This window comes from Peromyscus maniculatus, chromosome 17 (genome assembly GCF_049852395.1).
Source record: "Peromyscus maniculatus bairdii isolate BWxNUB_F1_BW_parent chromosome 17, HU_Pman_BW_mat_3.1, whole genome shotgun sequence".
Classification (NCBI taxonomy): domain Eukaryota; kingdom Metazoa; phylum Chordata; class Mammalia; order Rodentia; family Cricetidae; genus Peromyscus; species Peromyscus maniculatus.
This window is the reverse complement of record NC_134868.1, coordinates 25341292-25368316: the sequence shown is the minus strand read 5'-3', so window position 1 is coordinate 25368316 and position 27025 is coordinate 25341292. Positions and strand designations below refer to the sequence as shown.

General features: G+C 48.7%; 1 protein-coding gene across 6 annotated transcripts in view; it reads left to right on the top strand.

Moving 5' to 3' along the window:
- Dctd (dCMP deaminase) overlaps positions 1–10560 on the top strand; it is a 93694-nt gene extending 83134 nt beyond the window's left edge. For 5 of the 6 annotated variants that reach the window (XM_076553320.1, XM_042262755.2, XM_042262756.2 and 2 more), the window contains exons 4-6: positions 6185–6301; positions 7629–7725; positions 9180–10552. In XM_076553320.1, coding sequence (XP_076409435.1) covers positions 6185–6301; positions 7629–7725; positions 9180–9258 — 293 coding nt within the window. In that variant the 3' untranslated portion in view covers positions 9259–10552. Of the gene's footprint in view, positions 1–6184; positions 6302–7628; positions 7726–9179 lie in introns of all 6 variants that reach the window. The other variant, XM_042262757.2, reaches the window with a different exon arrangement.
- Positions 10561–27025: the final 16465 nt, after the last annotated feature.

Here is a 27025-nt window from a genome sequence, read left to right as displayed (position 1 = left end):
TAACAGCTTCCACTCCCGACCTTCTGGGTGGAAACAGGTATTCATTTTGTCTTTTGAGGAGACAGCCCTGTGTGATTAACATTCCTGGTGTCCCTAGTGGTCTGTGAGCTCTCGTGCCCCCTACCACATAGGTATGACATTGTTGGGGAGCACTTTCTAGAAATGCTGGTTGCAGATTTGGGGGTAGCCGTTACAAAGTGAGCCTTTGGGGTCGGGCAGTGTCTTGGGCGGTGGAGGCTGTGGCGTGTGACTTCAGGGGCTTGGCTGTGGTTAATTATTGCCTTGAAGGAGAGGTCCATGGAAGGCCGGCAGTGACATATGGGGCCTTGTCAGGGTATCTCTCAATAATTAAGAGATCAGTAGTCGAAGCTCCATTTTAGTTCTAGACACCGTGGTGAAGCAAGTTCCTTAAATGGATCTTGGAGAAGTGTGTGCCCTTCCTCTCTCTGGGTGGAAGTTTCCACCCGGCATCTGCACATTAGTGAGGGTGAGGTGGACATAGGTGTGCCCCTAGACAGGTGCCCACACTTAGTGACTCTGACACCCTGGGACCCCCGGAGTAAACTCACGTAGATTCTAATTTGGAGAATAATGGCAAAAGAGTGGGGTCATCAGAACAGAGGTGGGACCGCTTGTTAATAACGTGGATACATCAGCCTTAAACTGGGGTACCCCATTTCATGTCCGTTACTAATTGCAGGGTAAAGTCCAAGAAAAGGGAAACTTGTCTTGGATTAGAAGCAGGAGGTGTGTGTGTGTGTGTGTGTGTGTGTGTGTGTGTGTGTGTGTCTGTGTGTGTACAAATTTTTGTCTGAGTCCAGATTTTATGGGGCTCCAGTGTTTCTCATGTCTCACCAGGAGACTAAGGTCACTGGGGGTGACACTGTGACCACCGGGTTATATGTGTAGCACTTAGAATTTGTTTAGCATCGTTCAAATGTGTTTTCTTTTTTCTCTTTTCCTTTTCGACTTGAGTAGCTGTGATAGTCCTGGTGTCTAAAATAGATATTGTATTAGTCTCCTCACATCAGATGTGATGGAAGTCAAATCTATAAAATGCTGAATCTCTTACATCTAACAAGGATGGAGTACATCCTGTAAATTTGTCAAACTTCCCGAGAACCGCCTACGTGAGACAGTGAGGATTAATCAGGCCCCAGTGCGAGAGAATTTGAAAAATATAGTTTTCTAATTATACAGTCTCTTCTCAGTGGGCCAAGGTTAATGCAGTTCTGAATTCTGACAGTAATAGAAAAAAGAAAGAAAGAAAAGAGCGAAGTGTATGAATTGTCTCATCATCACCTGGAACAGGCCCTCTTCTGACGACCACGCTTTGTATGCATTAATCGGGTATTTTCAGCACTTGTCCCTTTTATAAGATGTTGGGGATAATTAAAGGTTTTTTGTCACTCTTTTATGCTTATCGGATATCTGCGTTATTTGGGGACTTAAGTTTTTACTTAGCTGTAGATATGGATTTCTAGTTAATAATGGGAAAATTCATCTTTTTTGACACTATGGACTGCCTTGTGAATACTTGTTAGGCATTGTGCGCCCTAAGTTCTTTGTCCTTCTAAAATCTCACACAAGAACTGCCAGACAGGACCAGAAGTGGTTGGTTTTGAGACACAGGCATGCTGTGAGTTTTGCTTCAGATTTTAGGTATCCCCCGATACCGCCAGGCAAGGAGAACCTGCTAATAAACCCACTTCACTGATTTTGTAACTTGCTGGGTTTGGTTGTGCATGCCTGTAATCCCAGGACTCAAGCTAAAGAAAGGAATGCCGTGAGTTCAAGACCAGCTCAGGTGACATGGGAGGTCCTAGTCCAGCTAGGGCTTTATATATCACAGTGAGACGGACAGACAGACACACACACGGGGCGTGGCGGGCATGAGAAGGAAGGAAGGGTGTTAGAAACCAAGACTCAGATCAGGGAGAGGAGAAGAGAGGAGGGGAAGGCTGGGGTGGGGCGGGGCCGTTAATACAGGTTGGATATGACTAAAGAGTGATCTATGCGTGTATGAAAAGGGCACAGTGAAACCTATTATTCTGTATAATTAATATGCCCTAACCCCCCAAAAAAAATTGGAGAGAAGAAAACTAGAGGTTATATCTGCATTACAATGAGACAGTTATTTTTAAAATTAGACTAGCAGTTGTTGAAATGATTTCCTCTTGAAAAGAAAGTTAAAGCGCCGAGCGCCTGACCTCTGCTGAATGAATGAGGACTGTGTGTGGTGAAGGGAGGAGGCAGCGGAGTAGGGGGAAGCCACCACTCAGCGTGGGGGTTGGGAGTGGGGGTTGGGGGGTGAGGGCTGCAGCCTTGTGCTGGGCCGAGAGAGGAGCCCCTGTTTTGTTAGTGAGAGCTTGTCCTGGAGGATGGAGGAATGTTAGGAAAAAGCCAAAAGTCGGTGGACTTTGATATTTTAAAAACTGCTTTTACCGTTTATTATTATTGTTGTTGTTGTTATTATTATCTCTTTGTGGGTGGGTGGGTATGCGCACAGGTGTGGGTTATGGCTTATGTGTGAAGGTCTGGGGACAACCTTGGGTATCCAATCTAAAGGCGCTTCGGACTTCAGGCTCATTGGCTTGGACCTCAGCCACATAGGCCAGCCTAGCTGGCCAGAGGGCGTCTAGAGATCTGCTTGTCCCCGGTGTGGCTGATCTTGGGATTACAGACATGTACTACCGTGTCCAGCTTTTATGTGGATCCTTGGGGGTCTGAACTCACAACCTCACTTCATCAACAGAACTGTTTCCCCGCCTGCTTTTACTTGATTTTATTTTTAGTTCGAAGTACACATTCCCAGAGCTGGTATTAATCATGCAAACAGAGCACCCACCTTATTGAAAGCTCATAGACCCTCTGGTGGCAAGCTGGGCCTTGAGCACTGGTACTGTCCCCTGGGAAGCCCTTTCCCCATTCTGTCTTGCTCGAGGGAAGACTTCAGAGTTATGGGGAGAGATACCTGGACTTGTGGCCTTCCTATCCAGGACCAGGACCAGAAGGGCTGGGCATGTGGGTTTGGAGCACGCTTTCTGGCTTGAAGTAGCTTTAGAGGTTACCCGCTTTCAGGGTCTGTAGGTGGCTGAGAAACAGGCCCCAAGCATTTCACTCCAGTGCACAGGCAGCAGATTGAGTGGACGATTATCAGGTCGGTCCGTTGTTCCTTCTTAAGGGCAGTGTGGGGCTCTAGGCCCGAGGCCCAACTCAGTGGTTCTCCACAGATGATGAAGCAGTGATACAGAGGCTGTGGAGGACCCCCACCCCCCAGTGTCAGTCAGGTGTTAGGTGGGAGAGTCACAAGGGAAGATTGGAGACTCTGAACCCTGAGGGACTGTGGGGAGTTTGAAGGTGGGAGTGAGATGGGCAGGTCCAGGGTGAGGGTGTTCTCCCAAGTGGAGGGTCCTCTGGACCCCTTCTGACCCCAGGAGGCTGGTATTAGTCAGATAGGCCTCTGGTAGGGAAGGGGTTCTGGGGAACAGTGTGCTGTGGTTTCTGAAGTTGAAAGGGGTGCAGGACTTAGCCAGAGCAGTCAGAGTGGGGGTCTGTCGCCCCCTCTCCTCAGAGTGCATGGTTTTCTTTTTGGGTTATCATTCAGTCATTTGGTTTTTTTTTTTTGTTTTTTGATTTTTTGAGACAGGGTTTCTCTGTGTAGCTTTGTGCCTTTCCTGGGACTCACTTGGTAGCCCAGGCTGGCCTCGAACTCACAGAGATCTGCCTGCCTCTGCCTCCCGAGTACTGGGATTAAAGGCGTGCGCCACCACCGCCCGGCCATTCAGTCATTTGACTTTGAAGGTGTAAGCTTGTGGGGTGTGAGCTGGCCTGTATTCCGACATCCGTTCATGTCACCCAGCAGACCTTTGCTTTGCATTTTCATCCCGTGACTTTTGATAGGATAAAGGACGCCTGTTTAGAATCCTGTGTCTTACTTCTGCACACTGCCTGTCTCTGGCCATGTCGGGGGTTACCCAAGAAAGGCTGTTTCTTCGGGTGATTTTCATGAATGATAAACTTGGTTCCGGTTGTGGTCACCGTGACAGTTCTTCCAGAGGAGGACACCAGAAGGCTGTGTGGTCACAGATGGGGTCTTCGAAGTTCTGAACATGAACTTTGGCACCATCCGCAGAACACTTCTTAGATGGGGAAAGCCCGTTTTTGAGAACAGAAGAGAACTTCTGCAGTTTCCCAGCGTCACCATCAATAATTGGGATCTGCATTTCCTCCTTTATTTATTCAATAAATATTTAACACCATTATGTTCCTGGCATGCCATTAGACCCTGGGGAGAGCTACCGAGAACTTGGAGGGCTGGGCTCTGCCCCCAAGGGGGGCATAGAGGAAACAATTATATCTAATTGTTTTTAACACTGAACAGAGTGTTAAACTCTGTGATTCCACCCTGCCGTCTTGGCCACCAGGGGAGAAGCGGCCATGGATACCTCTTGAAGTCCACTCCAACCCTTTCTGGGCTTTCTCCTGTCTTCCCGTGGCCTTGGAGTTTATGGGACAGGCAGGCTTGGGGGACAGGACTCAGGTCCCTCCGGCCAGCCATTGCTCCCTGATGGTCTGTGATTTGATGAATCACAGATTGTTTCTTTCACTCCCTGTATTGCCAGACACGATTCCTTTTTTCACTCATGCTGAGAACTCTTAATCCATGGAATTAATTCCCAGTTTGAGGATGCTGGTGTGCACAAGCATTTCCTGAGAGAGCTCTCGCGTAGCTTCCTGGTAAAATACTGCCTGGCTACTACTATCCAGGTAGTTGGCTATTCCATGCAAAGCCAGGAGGCTGGTCCTTCATCCTGCTAACTCAGAAGAGATTCTCAATAAACTAAACATGCCTCCTTCATCCTTCTAACCCTGAATAGATTCTCAATAAATATGCCTCCTCCATCCTTCTAACCCTGAATAGATTCTCAATAAATGTGCCTGACTCTATGAACAAGTAGTGATTGAAATGCCCAGGGTCATGGGCCTCGGTCGTGTGCACTGACAGTCTCGATGGATGAAGGTTGAATATGGGAGACTGGTGGCTGGAGATGGACGCTAGAGGAGATCCTTGAAGGGAGCCGTGTTTCCTAGGAATTATGTATGGTTTGGACCATGATCCGAGAGAGACTCCATTCACGCTGCGGGTGCTTGTTTTAGTATTGTGTGCGGAGTATATGTTGGGATCTCAGGGCAGCCTGTAGAACAGGGCTTCCCGAATTTGTTTGCACATTTGAGTCATCTGGGGGTTCTCTTAAAAGTTCCCAAGGCTAGACCATTACTCTCCAGTACGGAATAAATACTGATTTGGAAGTTCCTCTGGGGATAAATATTCACATAATTGTCATAAGGAGGAGTATGCAAGGTAGTTGTAGATAACACACCCAAAACCTTCAGGTGAGAAGCCTGCTGGGCAGGTGGAGGGATTCAGAGCTGTTTCTGTGCTGGAGTTTTTCTTTATTTCAGCCCCGTGGCTAGGGAGTAGCAACAGCCACCCTAACAGGACAGGGAATATCAGCTTTGGTAGCGAGGGAGAGAAAGGAGGGTGCTGCTTTTGTCCTTTAACTCAGTCAAGGATGCTCGCGTGATCCTTGGGAGTCATTGGTGGGGTGGATCCGTATGTAGAGAACTTGACTGTTCATTGCGCTTAAGTGGATGCGTGTGTTTGTAAAAACAGATAAATAGCTGGTTATCCACTGGCTTTCTTGTCTTTTCTTTCCCTCCTCAGGGATCAGGGCTGAGCATGATGAGCAGAAGCAGACCCCTCAGGATAGAAATTCTCAGCCTCACTTCTTACTCTTGTGTCCTTATGCCCCCTGCCCTCTTAACAGCCATGCTGACCGACACACAAACGAGCCATTTTATACCAGCATTTCAATACCCCAGGGTCTTGTGGAGCAGCGAGGTATTGCTCCGCTTAGGGTGGGTGAAGGTACTTGACCTCAGTCCTTCCTGGTGCCCTAGGTACTTACGTATCAAGGCCAGCTGCTGCTACAGCCTCCCCTCCCTGGTAATCCCCACCCACCCAGACAGACCCCGCGGCCCTTACTGGTAGTCTCGGGGTTGCTGTTTCCAATCGATTTATTTTCGTTGAGTATTCTGTGCTATTTCGGAGGTGGAGACAGAGTTACTTAGTAAACCTTCCATGAGCTGCAGCCTAAGCCCCTTCTTCTCTCTCCCGCAGTGTGCCATGCCGAGCTGAACGCCATCATGAACAAGAATTCGGCTGATGTGAAGGGCTGCAGCATGTACGTCGCCCTGTTCCCCTGTAACGAGTGTGCTAAGCTGATCATCCAGGCAGGTAGGAGGCACCAGGCCCTTCCCATTTGTCACCGTTGCCTGGGGGGGTCTGCCCGTCAGCAGCTCCGCGCGCGCGCAGGTGTGTTTGATCGGAAGTTGTTATTGTTTAGATCTAAATTAATTGCGCTATCAACTTGGCGGCACATTCCCCGTGTTTTGTTTTTTGAGTGGTGCCAGGTATTCTAAGACTAATTGCATCCTCTGTGATTCTTAGCGTGTTTTTAATTTAGTTTGCAACTTCTTAAACTGCAAGCTGCCAAAAAAGAACACGGGCATTGCATATAATTACTGTCAGTTTACCATTCCCTGACATATTGTGCATAGATTGGGGGGGGAGCGAAATGAACTTCTGTCAGAAACAAGGTCAGCTGGGAGTCTGTATATCAAATTTTAATTTCTATCTAATACGTGGTAGATATTTGAGGGTCTAAGCATATCTTTGCATATAAATACCATGAGACTCAAATGTTACTCTGAGCTTCTCTTTTATTATATCACAGCTGCCGTAAACCTACCAAGCTGTGTTCTGTCTATTGTACCTGTATTTGAACTGTCCCACCTAAGAGTGAGCTACGCTTTATCTCCATAAAGCTCTCAGTTTGAGATGTAAAGACTTAGCATGTTTAGCCAGATGTGGGGGCTGAAGGGGCTGTTTCTCACGAGCCCCCCGGGTTTCAGAGCAGAAGTCGGCTGATAGCGGACCACAGCCGTGGGTGCCCATGAAACTGCTGCCATTAACCTCTCTTTTGGGGGTGCTTCCTTAGCTGGTCACAGGCGAAGGGGTTGGCGGTAGGTGCCTGCCCAGAGCAGTGTGTGGGCTCACCCCTTCCGAAGGGGGTACAGAGCGGCCCTGAGGAGAAGGCGCTTAGAAATCCTGGCTGAGTTTCATGCCGCCTAGGGAGATCGGGAGGCGGATCTGCCCCTCCACACTGATAGCTGAACTTTTCTTGGGTGCCTAATGCTGCTGACCTCTGGACTGGCCAGCACCCTCCCTCTACACCTCTTGAGTTGAGTCGTTGCTTCGTGAATAAAGAATAGTTGCTTACCTGCCCATAAAGAAAATTTGTTAATTAGATCAAGGCTTGACGGCTTGACGCGTTTTCACTTTTCATTTGTATATTTAAAAAAAAAAATCCATAAAGACTGGAGGCAGATTAAATACAGTCCCCTCTGCTGTCCTGGGAAGCTGTAGATGAATAGTTCAGTAACTGGACATTGTCTGCACGCTCACTCGAGAAAGGTAATTAATCATCGGCGCGGGGCTCTCTTTCTCTTGCCTGTCTTTTGAATTTTATGTCTGTGCTTATCTTCTTCTCTTACCTTTTCAGGTATAAAAGAAGTCATTTTCATGTCGGATAAATACCACGACAGTGAGGAGACAACGGCCGCCAGACTCTTGTTTGAACTGGCTGGGGTTACGTTCAGGTGGGTCTGGGAACTGATGTAGAAATGCACGTGGCCTGGCCTGAAGTCTGGTGTCCCCGCACGTGGTGGCAGTGTCTTTGGAATGTGACAGCATCTGCCCCTAAAGGTTATTTTAGGTATGGGAGTAACGACAAAAATATCTGGAGACAGCCTGTGTAATGGTTATATTTTAATATTAGTGACTTTCGAAGGCTGAGGCTGATTATGCAAGGAGCAAGAAATTTAAAAATTTACCACTTTTGTGCTAGCCCTGCCAAGGCTTTATAAATCTTGCATATGTAAAGGGCTCTGGTGGAGATAGTTTAGGATGAAAGCGGCCCGCCAGGGTGAGACACCAGGAATTCTTTCCTGAGCAACATTTTGAATTAAGAGAGGGAGCCCTTGCCATGCCTGTGATTATCTTCGCAGAGGGAAGAACGTGTTTGCCTTGTTCGTTTTGCCATCTTTTATGAGCAGCCGAAAACTGTCTTCAGACTGAGAAGCTTTGCAGAGTGTTAACTTGTGTGTCTGGCCGGCAGTGAGAAGGCTTGTGGGACGGGCGACTTGCCCCGTGGGTTGTCGTCTTAGTTAGAGATGTGGGGTAGTTTTTTTTTGTTTTCTGAGACAGGGTCTCTGTACGAATAGGCTGCCCCTGAGTTTGCTGGGTAACCCAGGCTGCCTCCTGCCTCAGTCTCCCGAGTGACACCACCCACCAAGCCCAGTTGGAAACACGATTTTTGCATGATGCGTGTCTGGAATTATTGTGCCTTGTGTGCTTCTGGTTTAATAAACCACTGACTGAAACTAACTTGGGGAGTAAAGGCTTGGTTTGGCTCACGGGTTACAGTCTGGCATCCTGGAAGTCAGGGCAGGAAGGAAAGCCCAAACCTGGAGGCAGGGATTGAAGCAGAGACCATGGAGGAACACTGCTTACCTGCTCTCTTATTTACTTGTTTGAAAAAGTCCCCCAGTATCTTCAGGTAGGGTAGCTGTATCTGCGTTGGGAGAGCTTGAATTTAGAGAGTCCCCCTGCCCCCACTTCTAAGAGTTGTCTTTCTATTATATAGCTCAGATGCAAAAGAAAACGGACTGTGTTTGCTTTTAGAGCGGCTCAGAGTGGGCTGCAGCGATTTCCTAGAAAATAAGATAAATATGATGGGGAAGCTGTAATCGGATATCATGGGGTGCTGCTAACTTGTTAGAATTCCTTTGACTCCCGGATAATTCATGAACTCGGATAGCTGAAGAACACACAAGCCGAGCCACCCCATGCATCGATCTTGTCTTAGTCTCTTCTGCTCTGTGTTCCTCTCCGTATGGGGCACTATAATTGGCTCCTATAGAGATAAGATATCAAGCGAATCCCAGGATATTTCTTTCCTCTGCCCTGGAAATACAGTTTAAGCTGAAATAAACAAATCACTTTAACTACTCGTTGGATAATTCCTGTATATATTTTGTTTTTTCATGTTTAGAAAATTCACCCCCAAGTACAGCAAGATTGTCATTGACTTTGACTCAATTAATATCCAGCCGAGTCAGAAGCTTCAGTGAGTTCCGTCTCGTTAAGTCCCGGAAGAAGAGGGCTCCTCTCCTCTCAGAAGCCCCTGGTGCCTTTCATCTGGAAGTCGCGCATAACTTTTTAATAGCCGGCGCAGCACACGCAGACCTTGAATCCTCTTTCCCGTCCCCACCGTCCCACGGATCTACATCTGCTTAAGCTGTTGATTTAGTTTGATTTGGAACCCCAGGGCCTGCCTGCCCACGGGGCTGGAGTGAAGGTCTTTCCGCCTTCGCCGACCGTCTGGCTGGGGTGAGGGTTAGGACAGTGTCGGCTCTCTCTGTCACCCACCGAATTCCGACAGCCGCTCCTTCGCTAGGACACACACATAATTGTGTTCTTAGCAGACTCACAGTGATGCGAACATCTGGCCCGAATGAAGCCTACCCTGTCACGCCAGGACCACGGGGGACGGAGGCAGGGGAGCCGTTGCTGTGGAGTTGAGGGGAGCTGGCACCCACCTACCCAGAGAGGATCGAGGATGACACGAGGCCCCCCCAGATCAGCACAACTGAACCGGGAATACCCTCTCAGTGTGTCCCTCCCTGCCTCACACACAGCCCTGGCACGCCATCCCTCTGGAGGGTGGCGGCCCCTGTGCTTCCAGCCTCTTCTCCTTGGTTTGTTGGTCACACAGCACTGTTAAATTTACCCCAGTGATAAGTGGTTCCTAGAGGAGGCAGCTCATCCCTCCCCCTAGACCAGGCACTGTGTGGTGACAGCTGGAGTTTATGGATGGGTAGCGTGGGGCATCCCCCCCCCCTCCCCAATCCCATTTCCCCCCGCTGTGTGGAAACATGTCACTCGTGCTGCGTGCCAACATGGTTTGTTTCCAAGGGCGCCCTACAACCAGAGAGTGCGTTCATTCACGTCCTGTAAGAGAACTGTGGGAAAGACTGTGTACTGGAGGTGGTCTCTTCCAGACCCACTGGTGACTGTCCCTCATGTGTGCCTTCAGCCACACAGGCAGCCTCGGCTCCGTGATCAGTGTGGCAGGGGGTGGGGGGGTAGGGGTGTGGGGGGTTGGGAGGGTGGGGGGGGTGCTCCACTGTGAGCTTTGTTTTCTGTTCCATTTAATTTCTGTTAAACATGCTCGGTGCCTTTGATGAAATGGTTTTCTTTATCTTAAAGATGATTACCTTTTAGGGTGCTCTTATTTTTTCATGAAAGTTTTTATGAAACTTCGTCTCTGAGTTGTTTTTTTTTTTTAACTCTGTATTCTGGGGCATTTTGTCATTTTTGCTCTTTACCAATATTATTAAAGTTCTATTAAAATCTACCAGCACCAAAGCATGATCATTTTTGTGTTATTATATATGCTCAGCTCTCTGATCGGATTGTTTCTGTATTGTCTGCAAAGCATGTTAAGCAGGTGTGTGCTCAGAGTGTATCGGAAGTGTTGACGCCATGTTCTTTCCAGGATGGTGGAAGGGTGCTTTTTTTCTTTTTAATACATTGTAGTCTTTTAATATTGTGTATGTGGGGGGCGGGGGCGTGTGTGCGTGTGTGTGTGTGTGTGTGTGTGTGTGTGCACGCGCGCGCGCGCGCGCGTGCGCGCCTGTCAGTGTGTACTGTGCCACAGTGCCCCAGTAGAGGCAGAAGAGAACTTTCTGGCCGTCAGTTCTCTCCTCCCACCTTGTTCTGAGGCAGGTTTTTCTCTCATCTTTGCTGCTGTTCTGCGAACCCAGGAGCCTCCCGCGGATGCTGCCACGTCCGGCTTTTCGCGAGAGTGCAACAGCCGGACCTCAGGCCCCAAGCCCATCCTCTGCTCTCCTCTTTCTCCATGACCCTCTTTCGTTTTCCTTCTCGGTTTATTTCTCTTCCGTTTGCTCCTGCTTTGCTCCAAAATGTGTGCACGCGACCAAAGGAAAGTAGAAGAAATCAGAAGAGAGACAAAGACAGAAAACGCGGTCTCCTTTCCTGTTGCTGCGAGCTGTAAGCCCTGTTCTCAGGCAGTAATTCTCGTGTGCCATGTGCAGATCGGTCCAGGGGCTCGTCAGTCACTAGTATGTTTTCTTAATTTTGATGCCATTGTTTTGTCTCGGCTTGTTACGTTGAACGGTGGTGAAAACCCACGTCTTCCTTTTTCTCTTGGGGGAGGGGTATGCAGGTGGTGGCTGAGTTGTCTGCGGGGTGCTAGTGCCATGGATGATGTCGGCCCACAGGCAGGCCTCCACCTCTGCACTCTTGCTGAGCCTGGATCCCCGGTGCCTGGATTGCAGGTAATTAGGTCTTCGTTTCCGCCATCGCTCCAAGAGGAGTGTAATTGTCCTGTCCGGAGGATTCTGCGGATGTCGGGGCTCCTGCTCATTGAGGGGGTGCTTTGAACTGTTGCCTTTGGGAAGAGCGGTCCACAAGGAGGGTGTCCCGAGCACTCTTTCTGCCTCGCAGGCATGGCTGGATAATTGTGGCGAAGGGAGGCTGTATCTGAGAGCCGCTGTGGCTGCCTGTCATGGCTAATAGATGACAATGAGGAAGCCATCGTTCACTGAACCGCTGGCAGGACCACATGAAAAGGCAGACGTTGGAGGGAAATGGTAGGCACCGTTTTTCCGACGTCTTACACATCCCCGCCCCCTCTTGCACATGTCCTTAAAGCCTTCTGGAGTCCAACCGGACCTCGCCATGAAGATGATCTAACTTACTAGCCACGTTCCCTAATTTCATGTGAAGCAAAATAAGATGAGCAAAACCAGATGGGGGGACAATCTCGTTAATAAGAACGGGCTCCTGTGTCCAGTGATCCGAAATTCTTAGGTGCCAGGGATAGCTCTTCATCTTCCAATGTCTGTATCTACCAGAGGATTAAAAATATCTAGGATGAAGCCAAATGCAGAAGCAGACCTTGGGAGGTGGAGGCAGGAAGACAAGTTCAGGTCCACCCTAAGCTACACAGGGCGACTAAAAGTGGCCCTCGCCTTTAATCCCATCACTCTCTTGAGTTCCAGGCCAGCCCAGGCTACACAGGAAACCCTGTCTGGGATGGGGTGGGTGGTAAGTAATTGCAAAGGTGTCCAAGGAATTCAGAGAGAAGACTGTTTTGCTTTTAGGACTAGACAGGTTTTATTGTTTGTCGGTGATGTTTTTAAAAACAGTAAGGCCGCTCTAGAACTGGTAGCTCTGTAAGTAATTAGCAGGACAGCTTGCCTTAGGCTCAATGGCAGGACTGGAACTCGAGAGAACTTTGCACACCCATGTCATCTGGAATGTGGTGACGAGCTGTGCTGAGCCGCAGGGGGGCAGGCACAGTGTCCCCAGGCTTGGTGCTTTGGGACCTGATGACATTTATAGGAAAAGACGTCACTTACATGGTGGTCGCCTACGTTGGCCTACGTGAGAACTACTCTAGAATTCTAGCAGATCTCTTTCAGACCTGCCGATGGGGTAGTTAGTATAGCACCCTCTCTTCTGAGAGTAGAGGATGTCTCCAAATATTCACTGAGTGCTGACTGTGGGTTGGATTCTCTTATCCTACCCACTTCGGTTTCCAACGTGCTGTGATGGCGTGAGACCAATGAAGCCATCCTCTTCATCGAATTGAGTGATGGGCTTCAGGCACCTGAGTCATGGCCTTGATGGTGTCTGCGGTTGGTGTTGCCATCTCCCAGAGCCAGGTCACTCTATAGAAGCCAGGCTCTCAGGAAGGTCAGAGACTTTGAAGAGTTCCCGTCTTTGATGAAATGGAGTTCAATATTTCCAGAGAAAATTGGGAGAGAGGTCCTTTGGTTGATCAAGGGGAAAGGCATTATCTTCTCATGACAAGGGGAAGAATTGCTTCGTGGAGCCCAGGGAGCTCTGACCTGGAGCCTTACACAACTACATTGCCCTTTGTGTTCATTGGCTACCGGGTCTCCATTTAAACACTGTGTTCCCTCACAAGCCAGGTCCACATCTTGCTTGCTGCCGCTCCTCTTATTGAAAAACAACAACAGCAACAACAAAACCCTCTTGAATGTGTGTAGCATAAGACTTTGTTATCCTCACCGTCTTTAGGCTCGGTGGTACTGATCTCAGTTCTGTTGTGCAGCTAGCTGTTGCTCCATCCACCTCCAGAAGGAGTGGTTTCCAAGCTGCAACTCCGCATCCCCTTAGTAACGAACTCCCTCTTCTCCCTGGTCCCTGGTAACCCCCACGATCATTTCTGTATGACTTTGACGACCCCAGATACCACCCTGTAGTTGGAAGGTTTCTCCAGTCCCACCCCGCCCCCCCCTCGCAGTCCCTCAGCCGCTTATAAAATAGTCACCCAGAGGCTCAATGTTATTTATAACTGCTTGGCCACTAGCTCGGGCTTATTACTGACTAGCTCTTACACTTAAATTAACCCATAATTATTTATGTTTAGCCACTGTGGCTTGGTACCTTGTCTCAGTTCTGCCTTGTCATCTTGCTTCCTCTGTGTCTGGCTGGCGACTCCTGACTCTGCCCTTCCTCTTCCCAGCATTCTCCTCGTCTGCTCGTCCCGCCTATACTTCCTGCCTGGCGACCGGCCAATCAGCGTTTTTATTAAACCAGGGTACAAAAGCGTTTATCCCACCACACCACTCATTCTGTAAATGGAGTCCCAGAATTCTCCGGTGATGGGTTGTGTTACTTAGCATGATGCCTTCAGGATTCATCTGTGTTGCAGACTGAAGACATGTTGTAAGGTGACACCTTTTGTTATGGTTTCATCCACTGACAGACACTTGGGGTGTTGCTCTTTGGGCTGCCTTTGGCTTGTGTTCCCCCTTTACCTGTGCTGTCTCCCTCAGCCCTGGACACCTGCTGCGCCCTCCTTCCCCACCCTGCCCTACAACCCACAATCTCTGCTGAAGACTCTTTAAGCCAGCATTCCTGCCCCCCCTTATATTTCGTTATTGTTTTGAGACAGGGTTTCATGTGGAAATTACTGTGTCGCCTCCAGCTCTAAATCCCGCTGCCACAGACTCGTGAGTGCTGGGATTATAGGGTTGTACCGCCACACCTGGGTCTTTCCATCTGTGTGTATGTGTGGTGTATACACGTGTGTGCACCTGTGTGCAGCCGTGGTTGGCTGTGCCTGTGCGTGCGGAGGACAGAAGTCAGTGGTGGATGTCTTCCTTTCGTACTCTCCACTTTATTCTTTGTGTCGGGCTCTGGGTGAACCTGGAGCGCATCCATTTCAGCTAGATTGGCTAGCCAGCAAGCTTCCTAGGTTCCCCCTGTCTCCATTCCCCTGCCTCTGCCCCGGGGGGTTACAGGCATGTCCCACCAGACCTAGATTGTGAGGGTAGATTGTAGACTAGTGCTGTGGGATGTCTGTCTGTGTGCTGTGAATATGTGTTGCTCCAGTTGGCTAATAAATAAGGCTATATTGGCTTATGGCAGGGCAGGATGGAGCCAGGCGGGAGATCCAAGAGGGATAGGGGGATAGAGAGAAGAAAGGCGGGGCAGGAGAGATGCTGGGAGCCACCACCAGAAGAATCAAAATGTGAAAGAGCAGGAAAAGCCACAGCCATAGGTTAATAGAAATGGGTTAATTTAAGATGAAAGAGCTAGCTAGCAAGAAGCGTGAACCGTACGCCATACAGCTTGTAATTAATATAAAGCCCCTGTGTGTTTACTTGGGACCGAGCAGCTGCAGGACTGGTTGGATACAGGAAAATTTCCTACTGTGCACACAGCAAGTACTCTCTCCACTAGCGATCTCCCCAACCCGACATCTGGCTCAGAAACCAGCATTTCTTAGACTCTCAATGTGTGTGCTTTGACCATCCACGCGTTTCTGTACCTCTTTCAGGACAGAGCTGGGGTTCTGCCTTCTCTATATGTTCCTCAGACCTTCCTTTCTAGCTGGCTTTTTCCTCTTCGAGGACCCTGCCACAGATAATGCCACCAACAGTCTTCCGGATAAAGAACCTTGTTTTATGACGTCTCTTCCACTGTCTGGAAGTGATATTGAAACACTTCATTTCGTGGTTGTCGCTTCCTGCTCTAACTAGATGATAAAGGCCACAAGAAGACAGGCACTGCCTTGGAAGGCACACATTGCCTCGCCGTACCTCACCACCTCTCCTCACCATGTGTTGCACAGCTTAATCCATGCTTTTAATATTTCTACTTAAAAGTTACGAAACCTGATCACGTTTCAGTGAAGCCAAGCGGCTTTTCAGGAGCCAGCCTCCTGATTTTTGTTCTTTTGTTTTTTTTTTAAGGTTGACTTCCTTGTGAATGGCTTGGGGGAAAAAAAACAATTGTCATTTAGAATATAAGAGGAAGAAATCTCCCTGTTAGCATCTGGGGTTAATAGGCACATTTATCTTTTAGAGAGAAGGGAGATCACTATTTAAATGTCTTGTTTTTAACTTTTGTGTTTGAGTTACAGTGTTCTTATATATGGTTTTGAATTAGGAATTTGGCAATAATGGATGCTTTTGGCAGGGCACCCTGAATGCTGTTTGTGCTGAAACCCATCTGATTGGAAGCCGCCTTAACCTTTTAGTCTTAAATCACTGCGGAGTACTTAACTGTCGTGCGGTCCTTCGACTTTGGTTAGTGAAAATGATTGCATCTTGGTGTTGTTTAAGAATTTAAGGATGTCAGTCGATCCAGGTCTTAAGTAGGCATTCTGTTTTGGGGAGTCACTTCCTCTGCACGGTGCTGCGTGGCCTCATCCCTGCTTTATTTCTTCAGCCCTTAGTGGGTAGGCTTCAGGAGTGGGTGCAGCTGTACGCGGCACGGTGGCTTGAACAATAGGGTACTCTTCCTTCGCATAAAACGAAGTGCAGGTGTATGCGATTGCCCAGAAGTGGGTCAGGTGACCAATAATGTCAACAAAAGATCTAGACTTTCCCCCTTGATGTTGTCCTCACTGGCATTTACTTGATGTCAAGCTTGTTTGTAGAGTCTAAGTATCTCAAGTCACATTGAATGGCGAGAATCTGAGGGTATGTGTATGTGTGTATGAGAGAGAGAGAGAGAGAGAGAGAGAGAGAGAGACATCATGGTAGTACATGGTTAAGTACATAGTTAAGATTCTCATCTCTAGCCTGTCCCTTTGGTCAGGAAAGCAAAACTTCCCCAGGAAATATTCTCTTTCATCTCGTTGGTCACAGCTGGTTTACATGGCTACTCCTAGCTGCAAGGGAAGCTGCAAGGGTGCTCAGCATGCAAAGCTCTATCCTGGAGGCTGTGTGGAGAAAGAGGTGAATAACAGCTGTAAGTCATGGTAATAGCCGCTGCATGTCCTTTCATGGAAAATTGGGTAGCTGTCTGATTTAATTTTTACTCAGCTTCTCCTCACATCCTCATACTAAAATATTTGTTCAGATGAAAAATGGTACGTCTTTTATAAGGTATTTGTGTACTTTACATTAACTTTCAAACTCCTTTGTGAAGAACCTTATTTATTTAGATTATCATAAGAATTTTATACCCAGAGAGACACAACATTTTATTTTATTTTTTTTAGTTTGAGTTACGTTATAGCTTTTGGTCCTCAAATATTTAGTGTCTATTTCCTAAGAACAGGGATATTTTCATACATCATCACAATGCGTTTATTGACTTTATAAATTTGACCAGATAATTTTCTTTGTAGCATCTTTCCAAAGTACAGTCTCATCTAGGGCTTAGTGTGGCCTACTCTGTCATGTCTCTTTAGCCTCTTTAATATAGGACATTCCCACAGGGGGTGTTGATTCTTCAGAAAACTGCTTTCTCCTGTTCCCTTATGATCCAATCCCTTGGAATCAGCAGTTTTCAGACTTTTAGTCTCACGGTCCCTTTACACTCTTAAAAATTATTGAAAATACCAATGGACTTTTCCTTTCCACAGATTAGAGCTATTGGTATGTAGTGCATTAAAAATTTAAATTGTGTTTTAATTCATTTAAAATAACAGTGACAACCCTTTCTCATGTTAACACAAATAGTATGTTTTTATGAAGAAGGACTATTGAATCCTCCAGAAGAACCAAAGATGTTTAGTAAAAAGAGTAGCATTGCCTTACATTTTTTTTGTAGCTTTGAAAAATGTTGGTGTTGTGTGGCTGTTTCCTCTTGATTGAAATATTCCCTCTTTGTGGGGAGGAGAAAAGCTCATACACCTTACAAGGTGGAGGAAGCTCACAAAATTACAAGATTCACAAGGCTCTGCTCTGGTGCCACATAAGCAGTAACAACCACTTGGTCCTCATTGGGATGCTGTTCAAGTGGTAGAGCCCCCCACGAAGTGTGGTCTGGGGAAATGACAAGACTTGGGAAGCCCCGTCTTTGCAAGGGATGAATAATGCACTCAGAGGAGGCAGCTCTCTTCTGCCATGTGGACCTGTGGATTGAGCTCAGGTTATCAAGCTTGGCAGTAAGTGTTGGCTATTGAACCCTCCCCAACCCTCTATTTTTAACTGGTGTTTTTCCTATGAATGGCATCATAATGCGTTTTTGATGATTTGGAAAATACTGGTTCAAGTTAGATGGATAATTCAAATATTAACACGTTTCATTATTTGATACCAAAAAAAAAAGCCCTTTTGCAAATCAGAACAGACTGACTAGTTTAGCTTATAACTCAAACAACCGCACCATGCTTTTCTTGAAAACGGCCTTTGTATTTGGCATCTAGCAGAGGAGTTTTATGCTTAACTTCCCATTTCATCCCAGGGAGTGTTCCAAAGCTAATGACTCCACAGCCAAGATTTAGCACCTTTGGGAGATTTTTTTTAATTCATTTTAATTTATTTTATGTGCATTGGTGTGACGATGTCAGATCCTCTGGAATTGGAGTTACAGACGGTTGTGAGCTGCCATGTGGGTGCTGGGAATTGAACCCGGGTCCTCTGGAAGAACTGCTGAGCCAACTCTCCAGCCCGGCTGCCATCCCCCCCCCCACCCCCACACACCTTTGGGAGATTCTTAAAGGCAGTTCACCTTCTTTCCTTCTCTTCTTCTTCCCTGATTGTAACAGTTCAGAGTCCACACCCCTCCTTTGGAAGTCAAGGCTTGATGGGCTCCCCAGCATTTCCCTTCACCCGTGGTCTGTTGCATCTGTGCCAATGTTAACACGGTGCAAAAGGCCAACAGGTGATCCAGGAAATCGTTCTGCTGATGGGGGTGCCCCGGAAGAGTCTTGTTATCTATTAAGCCACATAACGTTATTCATTAAGCGGCGGCACTGTTTACCATGCGAGAAAAGCCAAGAGGCACAACAAAACCCACTATAAAGAGTTTATTAAGGGGAGGAAATAGAAGGGGGTGCTTAGGCCTATGGAAAGATTGTGCAGGAAGAGGAGGAGGGACAGGTGGAACCCACTTTTATAGATCTGCCCCCCACACACACAAATGCATATATGGGCTCCCATAACTACGCCATGCATGCATATAGACTACGTGATCACGCTCGTGCAAATTACGTGATCACGCACGCATTATATAGGATGCAAGGCCCTGGGATGACTGAGCATCCTGCCTGGCTACTGGACAGCGCATGTGCGGTCTCTAGCTGGGGGCGTGGCTAGGAATTCTAGCAGTCTGTAGAGCTGGGCGGTGCAGAGCCCCTCAGATGACTGGGCTTCCAGCCTGAAAGGCATGTTAGACATGCCCAGTCATTAGGTGTATCTGCAGTCCGGATCTTCAGTTTCTTCACCCACAGTGCTATTGGGAAGTAGAGGTAGGGGTCTCGTGGGAGGAAGTTATGACTTTAGCCCTTCTTCTCTCTGCTTCCTGGTGACCTTGAGGTAAGCTGCTTCCACCAGGAAGTCCTGCTAGCTCCCACCCGGAAGTATTATCACTGCGTTCCCACCAGGCAATACTGCTTTGCCTTGGGACCAGCTAACCATGGACTAAAACTTGGGAGGGAGGGAGCAAAAAATAAATCATGCCTCATAAAAAATAAACGAACTGTGTATGTGTCTGTGTGTACATGAGTGTGCAGGTCTGTGTGTATCACGGCCCCACACGTGGAGGTCAGAGTTCACCTCGGATTTGTCCTGGGCTTCTACCTGGACACAGAATTGCTTTTAATTCCCCACTGTGAACTCCAGGCTAGCTGGCCCAGGGACTCCAGAGATTCTGTCTCTACCTCCTGTGGACCCACTGGGGATTACAGAGGGAGGCCACTGTGTCCAGCCTCAGATGGGTCTGGGGGATTTGAACTGAGGTCCTTACGCCTGTGTGGCAAGCACTTTATCTGCTGAGCCAGCTCCCCCAGCCCACCCCTCTTCTGTTTCGGTTGGCTCTCACAAGTATTGCATTACAGTCACAGAAATCCGAGGCACACGTTTTTTTCTCCTCACCTGTTGTTCTATCTCTTGTATTACCGTGACTATACAGTGTGATTAATATCGTCTCTTCAGCAAAAGCAGAAAGGTAGAACAGCTTGATATATACCCGGCCCTCGTGGTTTGCTGATACCGAGCAAATGGGACCATCGATGACTGATTCACAAATTTAGAGCCCCGAGGACTCTTCCTGTTAGCGTGCCTGCGTTGACCCGTTCGTAAGAGGCAGCACAGTGAGTCGAGTTACGGGGTGCACTTCTGAGGGGATGGGGTGCATTTCAAGAGGGTGGAGTTTTCAGCAGCCTGGGCGGACTGCTGCAGTGCTGGGCTCCAAGTTCCCATTAGAGCTGTGTCCAGCTAGGGAAACCTCATGCTTCCTGCCTCCTTTTCCCTCAAAAGCGGACAACAGTTGCTCTAGCGATCTAAGCCCAGGCGAGGTTGGTTGGCCTTGGTGGTGGAGCTTTTAATTACCCGTGGCAATCCTGGAAGAAGAGGCTATAAGACACAGGGTGATTAACACTTGAGCGGCACATGTCTGTGCTGATTAGCTCGGATGGTTAGAGTGAGGACTAATGAGGCTGAGGTCATATCCAGACTCTGCAGCCCAGGTATCCCCGTCATCCTCCAGACTGTAGCCCCTGCTCGGTCAGCTGCCCTGCAGAAGCTCACTGCCGGCTGGAAAGGGGCCAGGGAGGCACCGGCCAGAAATCAGCATGGCCTCTTTGTGTTTAAAACAAAACAAAATCAAAACAGGTTCTCTATAACGTACCACCCCCTGTGATCCCTCTCTAGGAGTATCATCAGACTTCATGATTTAAATTTCATTTGTTAGCCATTTGGTGGTTAGTTAAAAAAACAAAACAAAACCAACAACCAAAAAAAGTGATGATTTATTAGCATTTTTATAATAAGCCGCATTTAATATCTATTAATGCGAGTTCAAACAGATCAGCGATTTAATTTCTTAATAAAACGAATCGGAAGAGTATTACTTAGAGGAAACGGCATACTGTGAGCATGTTGCCTGTGTGTTTTGTGACCTTGATTCTCGTGGGTTATTAGAAGAGACAGAAGTGGAGGAGGAACCGGCGAGTTCAGAGTTCAGCCCTTCTCCGGTACTACCTTCCAAGTGGGAGGGGTTGGGGGGAGGGTGCCCCTGAGTTTTCATTTACCCCTACAAACAGCTCCATGTCACATCCAGGACAAGCAAGATGGGGGAAATGCAAAGTGGTATTTTAAAAAATGCCACCCATGAGCCCAGCACTCCCGATGCTGAAGGGGGAAGACCATGAGTTCTAGGCCAGCATGAGACCCTTCCCCCCAAAACCCAAACCAACCAATCAACAGCGAAGGCAATCCAAGCCTTTGTGTCCCCATTGGAGTACCACTTACTTGATTAAGTAACTCCTTATATTTCAAACAGTGGCGGGGAGATGAAGAAGTAGAGGATTTGGATTCGGGAATGCAGTTCCAACTCTAAGAGGTAGAAAGCGGCCTGTGACGGGGTTCCCTCCTTCCCCGGGGACTCATGGTGAATGGTGTGTGCATGCAGAAAGGATTACTATGGAATGAACGTACCCTGTCGTCCAACCCCTTAACGAAGCATCACTTGTGAGCGTCTAAGTGAAGAGGAGCAAAAATGGACAGTGAGCAGAAGCCGCCAGGGTTTCGGGAAGGAGTACAACAGACTCTGAGCTACCTGGGGTCACAGCCTCGAATGTGGGGCTCAAAGCCGTGACTGATCACAAAGAGTGAGAAGTCCCGTGGCTTCAGGGAAGGCAACACGGTGTAATTGATTCGAGGATTAGTGTTTTAGCCACTGGTGCTGATGCCGCTGGACTCCAGAACACTGGAGGAGCCTTGGCCCAATTAGGAAGTCAGCTGGAGCCCCTCTGCCCGGGCGGCGGCCATGTTGCCTGCTGTCTGATGCGTTGCCAATGTGCCTCGGCGCAATCACTCCGCGGCACTGGGATGATGTTTCAATTTAGCCTGCTTGCTCAGTCAGGACTCTTAAGAGCCTCATTGTCCCGGAGTGGGCTTCCTGCCTGTGCCTCTGCTCCTCCTGCCTCTCCTCTCTTGGACACAGCTGTGACGTTGCTCACCCGGCCAAGTGAGTTGTCAGCGTCCCTGGGCTGCGGGTTGGCAGGTTTCCACTTTCAGAGAAGCACCAGCCAGCTTTCACGGGGAGAATCGCAAGCTCCGGAGAGTCAAGTCTTGGAGTTTAGACTCCCGGAGTTCTCTGTGAGTCTGTACTGGGGTGGCCAGCATTCCACAGCCGTGGCTGGGGGAACATTAGCACCCTGTCTGGAACATGTGGGACAGGCAGATGGGAATTTCAGCCAGGGTAAACGCTGACCTGGCTGTGGGAGGTTGGTGCTGGGGTTGCGGGGTGCCTATGAGGGAGATCTCAGGAGGTGCTGGATGGAGTAAGGGAGCAGATGATGGATGTGAGGGGTGATAGAATGCCTGGCATTTATAAACCAGCCACTCCACACCCGTGCTCATGGCAGTAACATTCACAATCGTGAAGAGGCAGGAGTCATTCTGCCGTGGATGGCCAGGTAAGCAAACTGGCATGTCCGTGCAGTGGAATATTCAGTCTTAGAGAGGAAGAAGTCCTACTGTCTAGAGGAACACGATGAGTCTGGATAATAGGACTATTGCTGGAGGGCTTCTCTCCAAGTTCCAACAAGCCCTGCAGTCCCACAATCCACATATAAAATAATCACTCAGACACTTATATTACTTATAAACTGTATGGCCATGGCAGGCTTCTTGCTAACTGTTCTTATATCTTAAATTAACCCATTTTTATAAATCTATACCTTGCCACGTGGCTGGTGGTTTCCCGGCGTCTTTACATGCTGCTTGTCCTGGCGGTGGCTGCAGTGTCTCTCCCCCTTCTTCCTGTTTCCCCAATTCTCCTCTTTCCTTGTCCCGCCTATACTTCCTGCCTGGTCACTGGCCATCAGTGTTTTATTTATATAGAGTGATATCCACAGCATAGGACGCTAAGTGAAAGAAGTAGATGATAAAATTTTCTGATGCCGCTTTGAAGAGGTAGGTAAAGAACATAAATTCGTAGAGGCAGAAGGAATTATGGGCTGGAAGGAGCAGGGATGGGGGGGGGGTGAGGAGTCATTAATGGGCGGAGTTTCGGTTTGACAAGATAAAGAGATCGCCTGGTCCCACACCCATGTGCGTATAGCTAGCGCTGACCGTGTAGGAAGGCTCAGTGAATGTCATGTTATGTTCCCCGCCACAACTGAAGATCAAGCCGCTCGCTGCCTTGGCCTGTAGAATGGCTGAGGATCAGCAGACTGGGGTCGGTTCTGGATGGCCTCACCTGGTATTGACCTCACGACTTGCTCTTTGTCTGCCCATCTTAGTCAGCATAAGCTGTTCTAGCAGGACACCATGACTGCTACAGCAGCCTTTAACAGCAGGCGACTCTCTGTTCACTGTTCTGAAGGCCCAAGAGTCCGAGATCGGGGTCCCATCGTAGCCAGGTCCTATTGAACTCTGGCCACATTCTTACTGGATGCTCATATGACGGGAGGAGATATCGGAGGAGCTCTCTGGTCTGTTTCAAGGACAGTGTATCAGTCACTTTTGCACTGCTGTGGCTATATACAGTATCTGACAAAAATAAAGAGAGGAACTTGTCTGGGCTCACGGTTTTGGGGGGCGCATCGGGGCGCTGGTGGGAAAGCTGTGGCAGAGCGCACAGCTCTCTGTGAGAGGTGGTGGAGGGTGTCGCGGGAGCCGATCAAACCTCAGTGGGTCAGGGAGCAGAGAACGTAATGGCAAACAGGGTCCAAACTGTGCCGGTGAATCGTGATTGTTCACTCAATTATATCTGGGATTAACTAAAAGACGCGCCTCTGGGTGGGTCTGTGAGAGTGTTTTCTGGAAGGATTAGCTGAAGGAGGAAGACTGATGGGTAGGACCTTGTGTCGGGGGAGGTCTAGACATGAAGAGGCCTGGGGGGGCATGGGTGGGGGTGGGGGTAATGGGGGGGGAAGGGGGGGTGGGCGGGTGGGCGGGGAATGCTGTTCTGTCTGCCTGTCTTCGCTCCTTGCCAGTCAGCCTACAGAGCCTGTTGCTGTCTCTGCTGCCATTGTTTGCTGACATTGGTACCCAGCTCCTTCAGCCTTTCCACATGGACTGCAGACCGCTGCTTCTCCAGGAATCCTGCCGGCCTGCAGTGCCAGACTGGGACTGTGGAAGCATCCAGTCTCACACACTGAGAAGGAAGCCACCACGTTCCTCATCTCTAAAGCATGCCAATAGCTTGTACACCGTGTGAAGATGTAATTGCTGTGATTGGTATAATAAAAGGCTGAACGGCCAATGGGTAGGCAGGAGAGGTAGGCGGGACTTCCTGGCAGAGAGAGGAAGAGGACACACAGAATGGGAGAGAGGTAAGAGCCATGTGGTAGAAGATAGATTAATATAAATGGGTTAAGTTATGAGAGCTCATTGAGGCAAGCCTAAGCTGAAGGCCGAGTTTTCATAATTAATAAGAAGTCTCCGTGTTGTTATTTGGGAGCTGGCAGTACAGAGAAAGACTTGCTACATACGGCATCCAACGTGGAGGCTGGAATAACCAAACATAGGGCCTGAGAAAGCTAAGGAAAGTTCTGGACAAGGAGTGGATGTAGATCCCTGGTCCTGCAGTCTCTGAGGCAGGCCGGTGCTGGATGTACAGAGATGCAGCTCCCCGCCATTGCCTGCTGGCTCTAACCAGCCAGTGCCATGTGCCAGCACCATGCACAGAATGAGCCACACAGTGGCTGCCATGACAGTTTAAGATTTGGCTCATGCAGTCAGAGTGTGAGACCAAAATGAGCCATCTTAGAAATAAGACCAAAATGCTTTCACCCAAAAACTAAGGCCTAAAATTTCTCCTTCTAGGAATAGGCCATTAGTTACTGAAACCAGTCAGTTCAGATTCCAGAAACCAGGAAGTGTAAAAGTACAGAGTCACAAGATAGTCATGAGGTAATGCCTGCCGGACTATGGAATGTCCTCTCCCTGGTTTCCAGGGTAACTGACCACAGAAATGCCCCCACCTGAGGGCAGCCAATGAGAAATGGTGGTGGGCAACCACTCCCTTAGAAGTAATTTCTAGAAGTCCCTAGAAGCGAGCCAATCAGATTTGTATCCATGCTAGCACCACTAAATGATGTAACCTTGTGACTTTTCCCTTTAAAAACTGAGCTTGCAGACAGGTGAGCACTTCCTCCAGCCTCCATTGCGTTGGATGTATTGGATGAAGTCCCTGCCTAGGCTTGTATTGCTTTTGGATATCCAGAATTAAACCTTGCTTTTGCATTCCGGCATGCTCGTCTTTGGTGGTCTCTCTGGGGGTCACAATCTGGGCACCTCGAAAAAGGGACAGTGTGTTTAAAAATGTGCTTCGATGCTGAAGGAAGGAAATGGGTATAGACAGTCACAGAAAAAAATGTTTAAAAATAATAAAGTCGCCGGGCGGTGGTGGCGCACGCCTTTAATCCCAGCACTCAGGAGGCAGAGCCAGGCGGATCTCTGTGAGTTCGAGGCCAGCCTGGGCTACCAAGTGAGTTCCAGGAAAGGCGCAAAGCTACACAGAGAAACCCTGTCTCGAAAAACCAAAAATAATAATAATAATAATAATAATAATAATAATAATAATAATAAAGTCTTTAAAGAGAGTGAATTCTGGGAAGGAGAAGGCAGGGCTGCCGGCTGGACGTGGAGGAAGCAGCATGGGCCGTATGGAAAGATGAGGTAAGGGGCCACGTGACAGAACGTAGATGAAAACGAATGGGTTACTTTAAGTTATAAGAGCTCATTGAGGCAAGCCTAAACTGAAAGCCGAGCTTTCATAATTAATAATAAGTCTCCGTGTTATTATTTGGGAGCTGGTGGCCCGCCCTCCAAAATCTGTCTATCACATTAGCTAATCCAAACCTCATTGCAATATATTTTTATTCTGTCAGTCTTGTTCCTCTGCAGAACTGTGCCTAACACACACTTCAAAGGCCTGATAACCTATTTCCACCAACTAGACGCCATTTCCTAAAGGTTCCACAGCCTCTCCACATAGCACCCCGCGCTGAGGCATGGGGACTCAAAGCATGAGCTTCTGAGGGACAGTTCAGATTCAAACATAACTGTCACTCATCTTATCATGATGACAATTCTCTTAGGACTTCATTTAACCCCGACAACCTCCCACAGGCTTTATCTCCAAAAACCATCACACTGGGGGCTTCAACCGAATTGGTGGTCGGTGGGGGGGGGGGGATGCGATTCAGTTCACAGTATGCGATTCAGTTCACAGTATGTCCTTCCCCCAACCACGTATCCAACAGACATGCACTGAACTTCCCGCATTCTAACCCGCATTCTTCTGTGCTCTCTCTGTCTCTCCCTCTTTCTCTCAGCATCTCAGCCTCTCAGGAACACCTGGCCAGTTTCTACCAGCTCCCTAGGTCCCTGTGATGCAGACATGCTCCCCTGGCCCTTGTGGCATAAAACATGAAGACTCATGGCTAAGCACAGGACTCAATCCATTTGGACCCCGTGTTCCCGAGAATCCATGGCCGAGCAGTCTTTCTATTATCACTCGGTGATTGGAGTTTTCAGGCTTGGGATTAACTGCTAATGGGAAGCAAATGGGCTTCGAGTCAAGAAATAGGCACTTGAGCAGCCCGGCACCGCTCTGTTTGCGAAGAGGCTCTTAGGCCACTTGATGTGCCTGGAGACCATCATTTGCAGAAAGACGTGCAGAAATCTCGCCCGCCTATGGGAACGCCACCGCCCCCAGGACGTTGTCCTGTCCTTCCTGCCCACTGCAGCTAAGCAGCCACCCAGGTGTGAAGCCTTGCTGCAGGACCGATGTCACCTGGGACCAGCCTGACTCCCCCAACCCCCCACCCCAGGGCGGGGGGGAGGGAGAGAACCTCCCTTTTGCCCTAGCTGTCTGCTGCTTCTCTGCTATGAAAAGCTCATAGAAGCCCTCAGAACTCAAAGCACAGTTCCTGACCCCTCCTCACACCTCCTGGGATTTCTCACCCACCACAGCCCTGAGACCGAGTGGTGACAGATCCAGGATGGTGTGGCCTTGGGCTAAGAGCTCAGATCGGTAGCGGTGGCTCTTGACTCAAGGACAGGGAAGTGGCTTTGCAGAGTGATGTTTCCTGGGGTTTCCTGACCCCTGGTCTCTCAGTTAATCTTGCCCTTTCTTCTGGGTGAGGTCCTGTCAGCCATCATGCATTTGCATAAGGGGCGCTTCCTCCCCACATCACGCCACCCCCTTCCCGGTTGCTAAAAGGCGATTTAATATGCAGAAGCTTTGCGAGACAGCATTAGGTTATGACACGAGAAACTGGGAAAAAAAAAATCCAGGCCCCAACTCTGTCCTTCAGGTGTCCGAGAGAGAGAGAGAGAGAGAGAGAGAGAGAGAGAGAGAGAGAGAGAGAGAGAGAGAGAGAGAGAGAGAGAGAGCCATTGTTGGCCAAGGGCAGAACAGGCA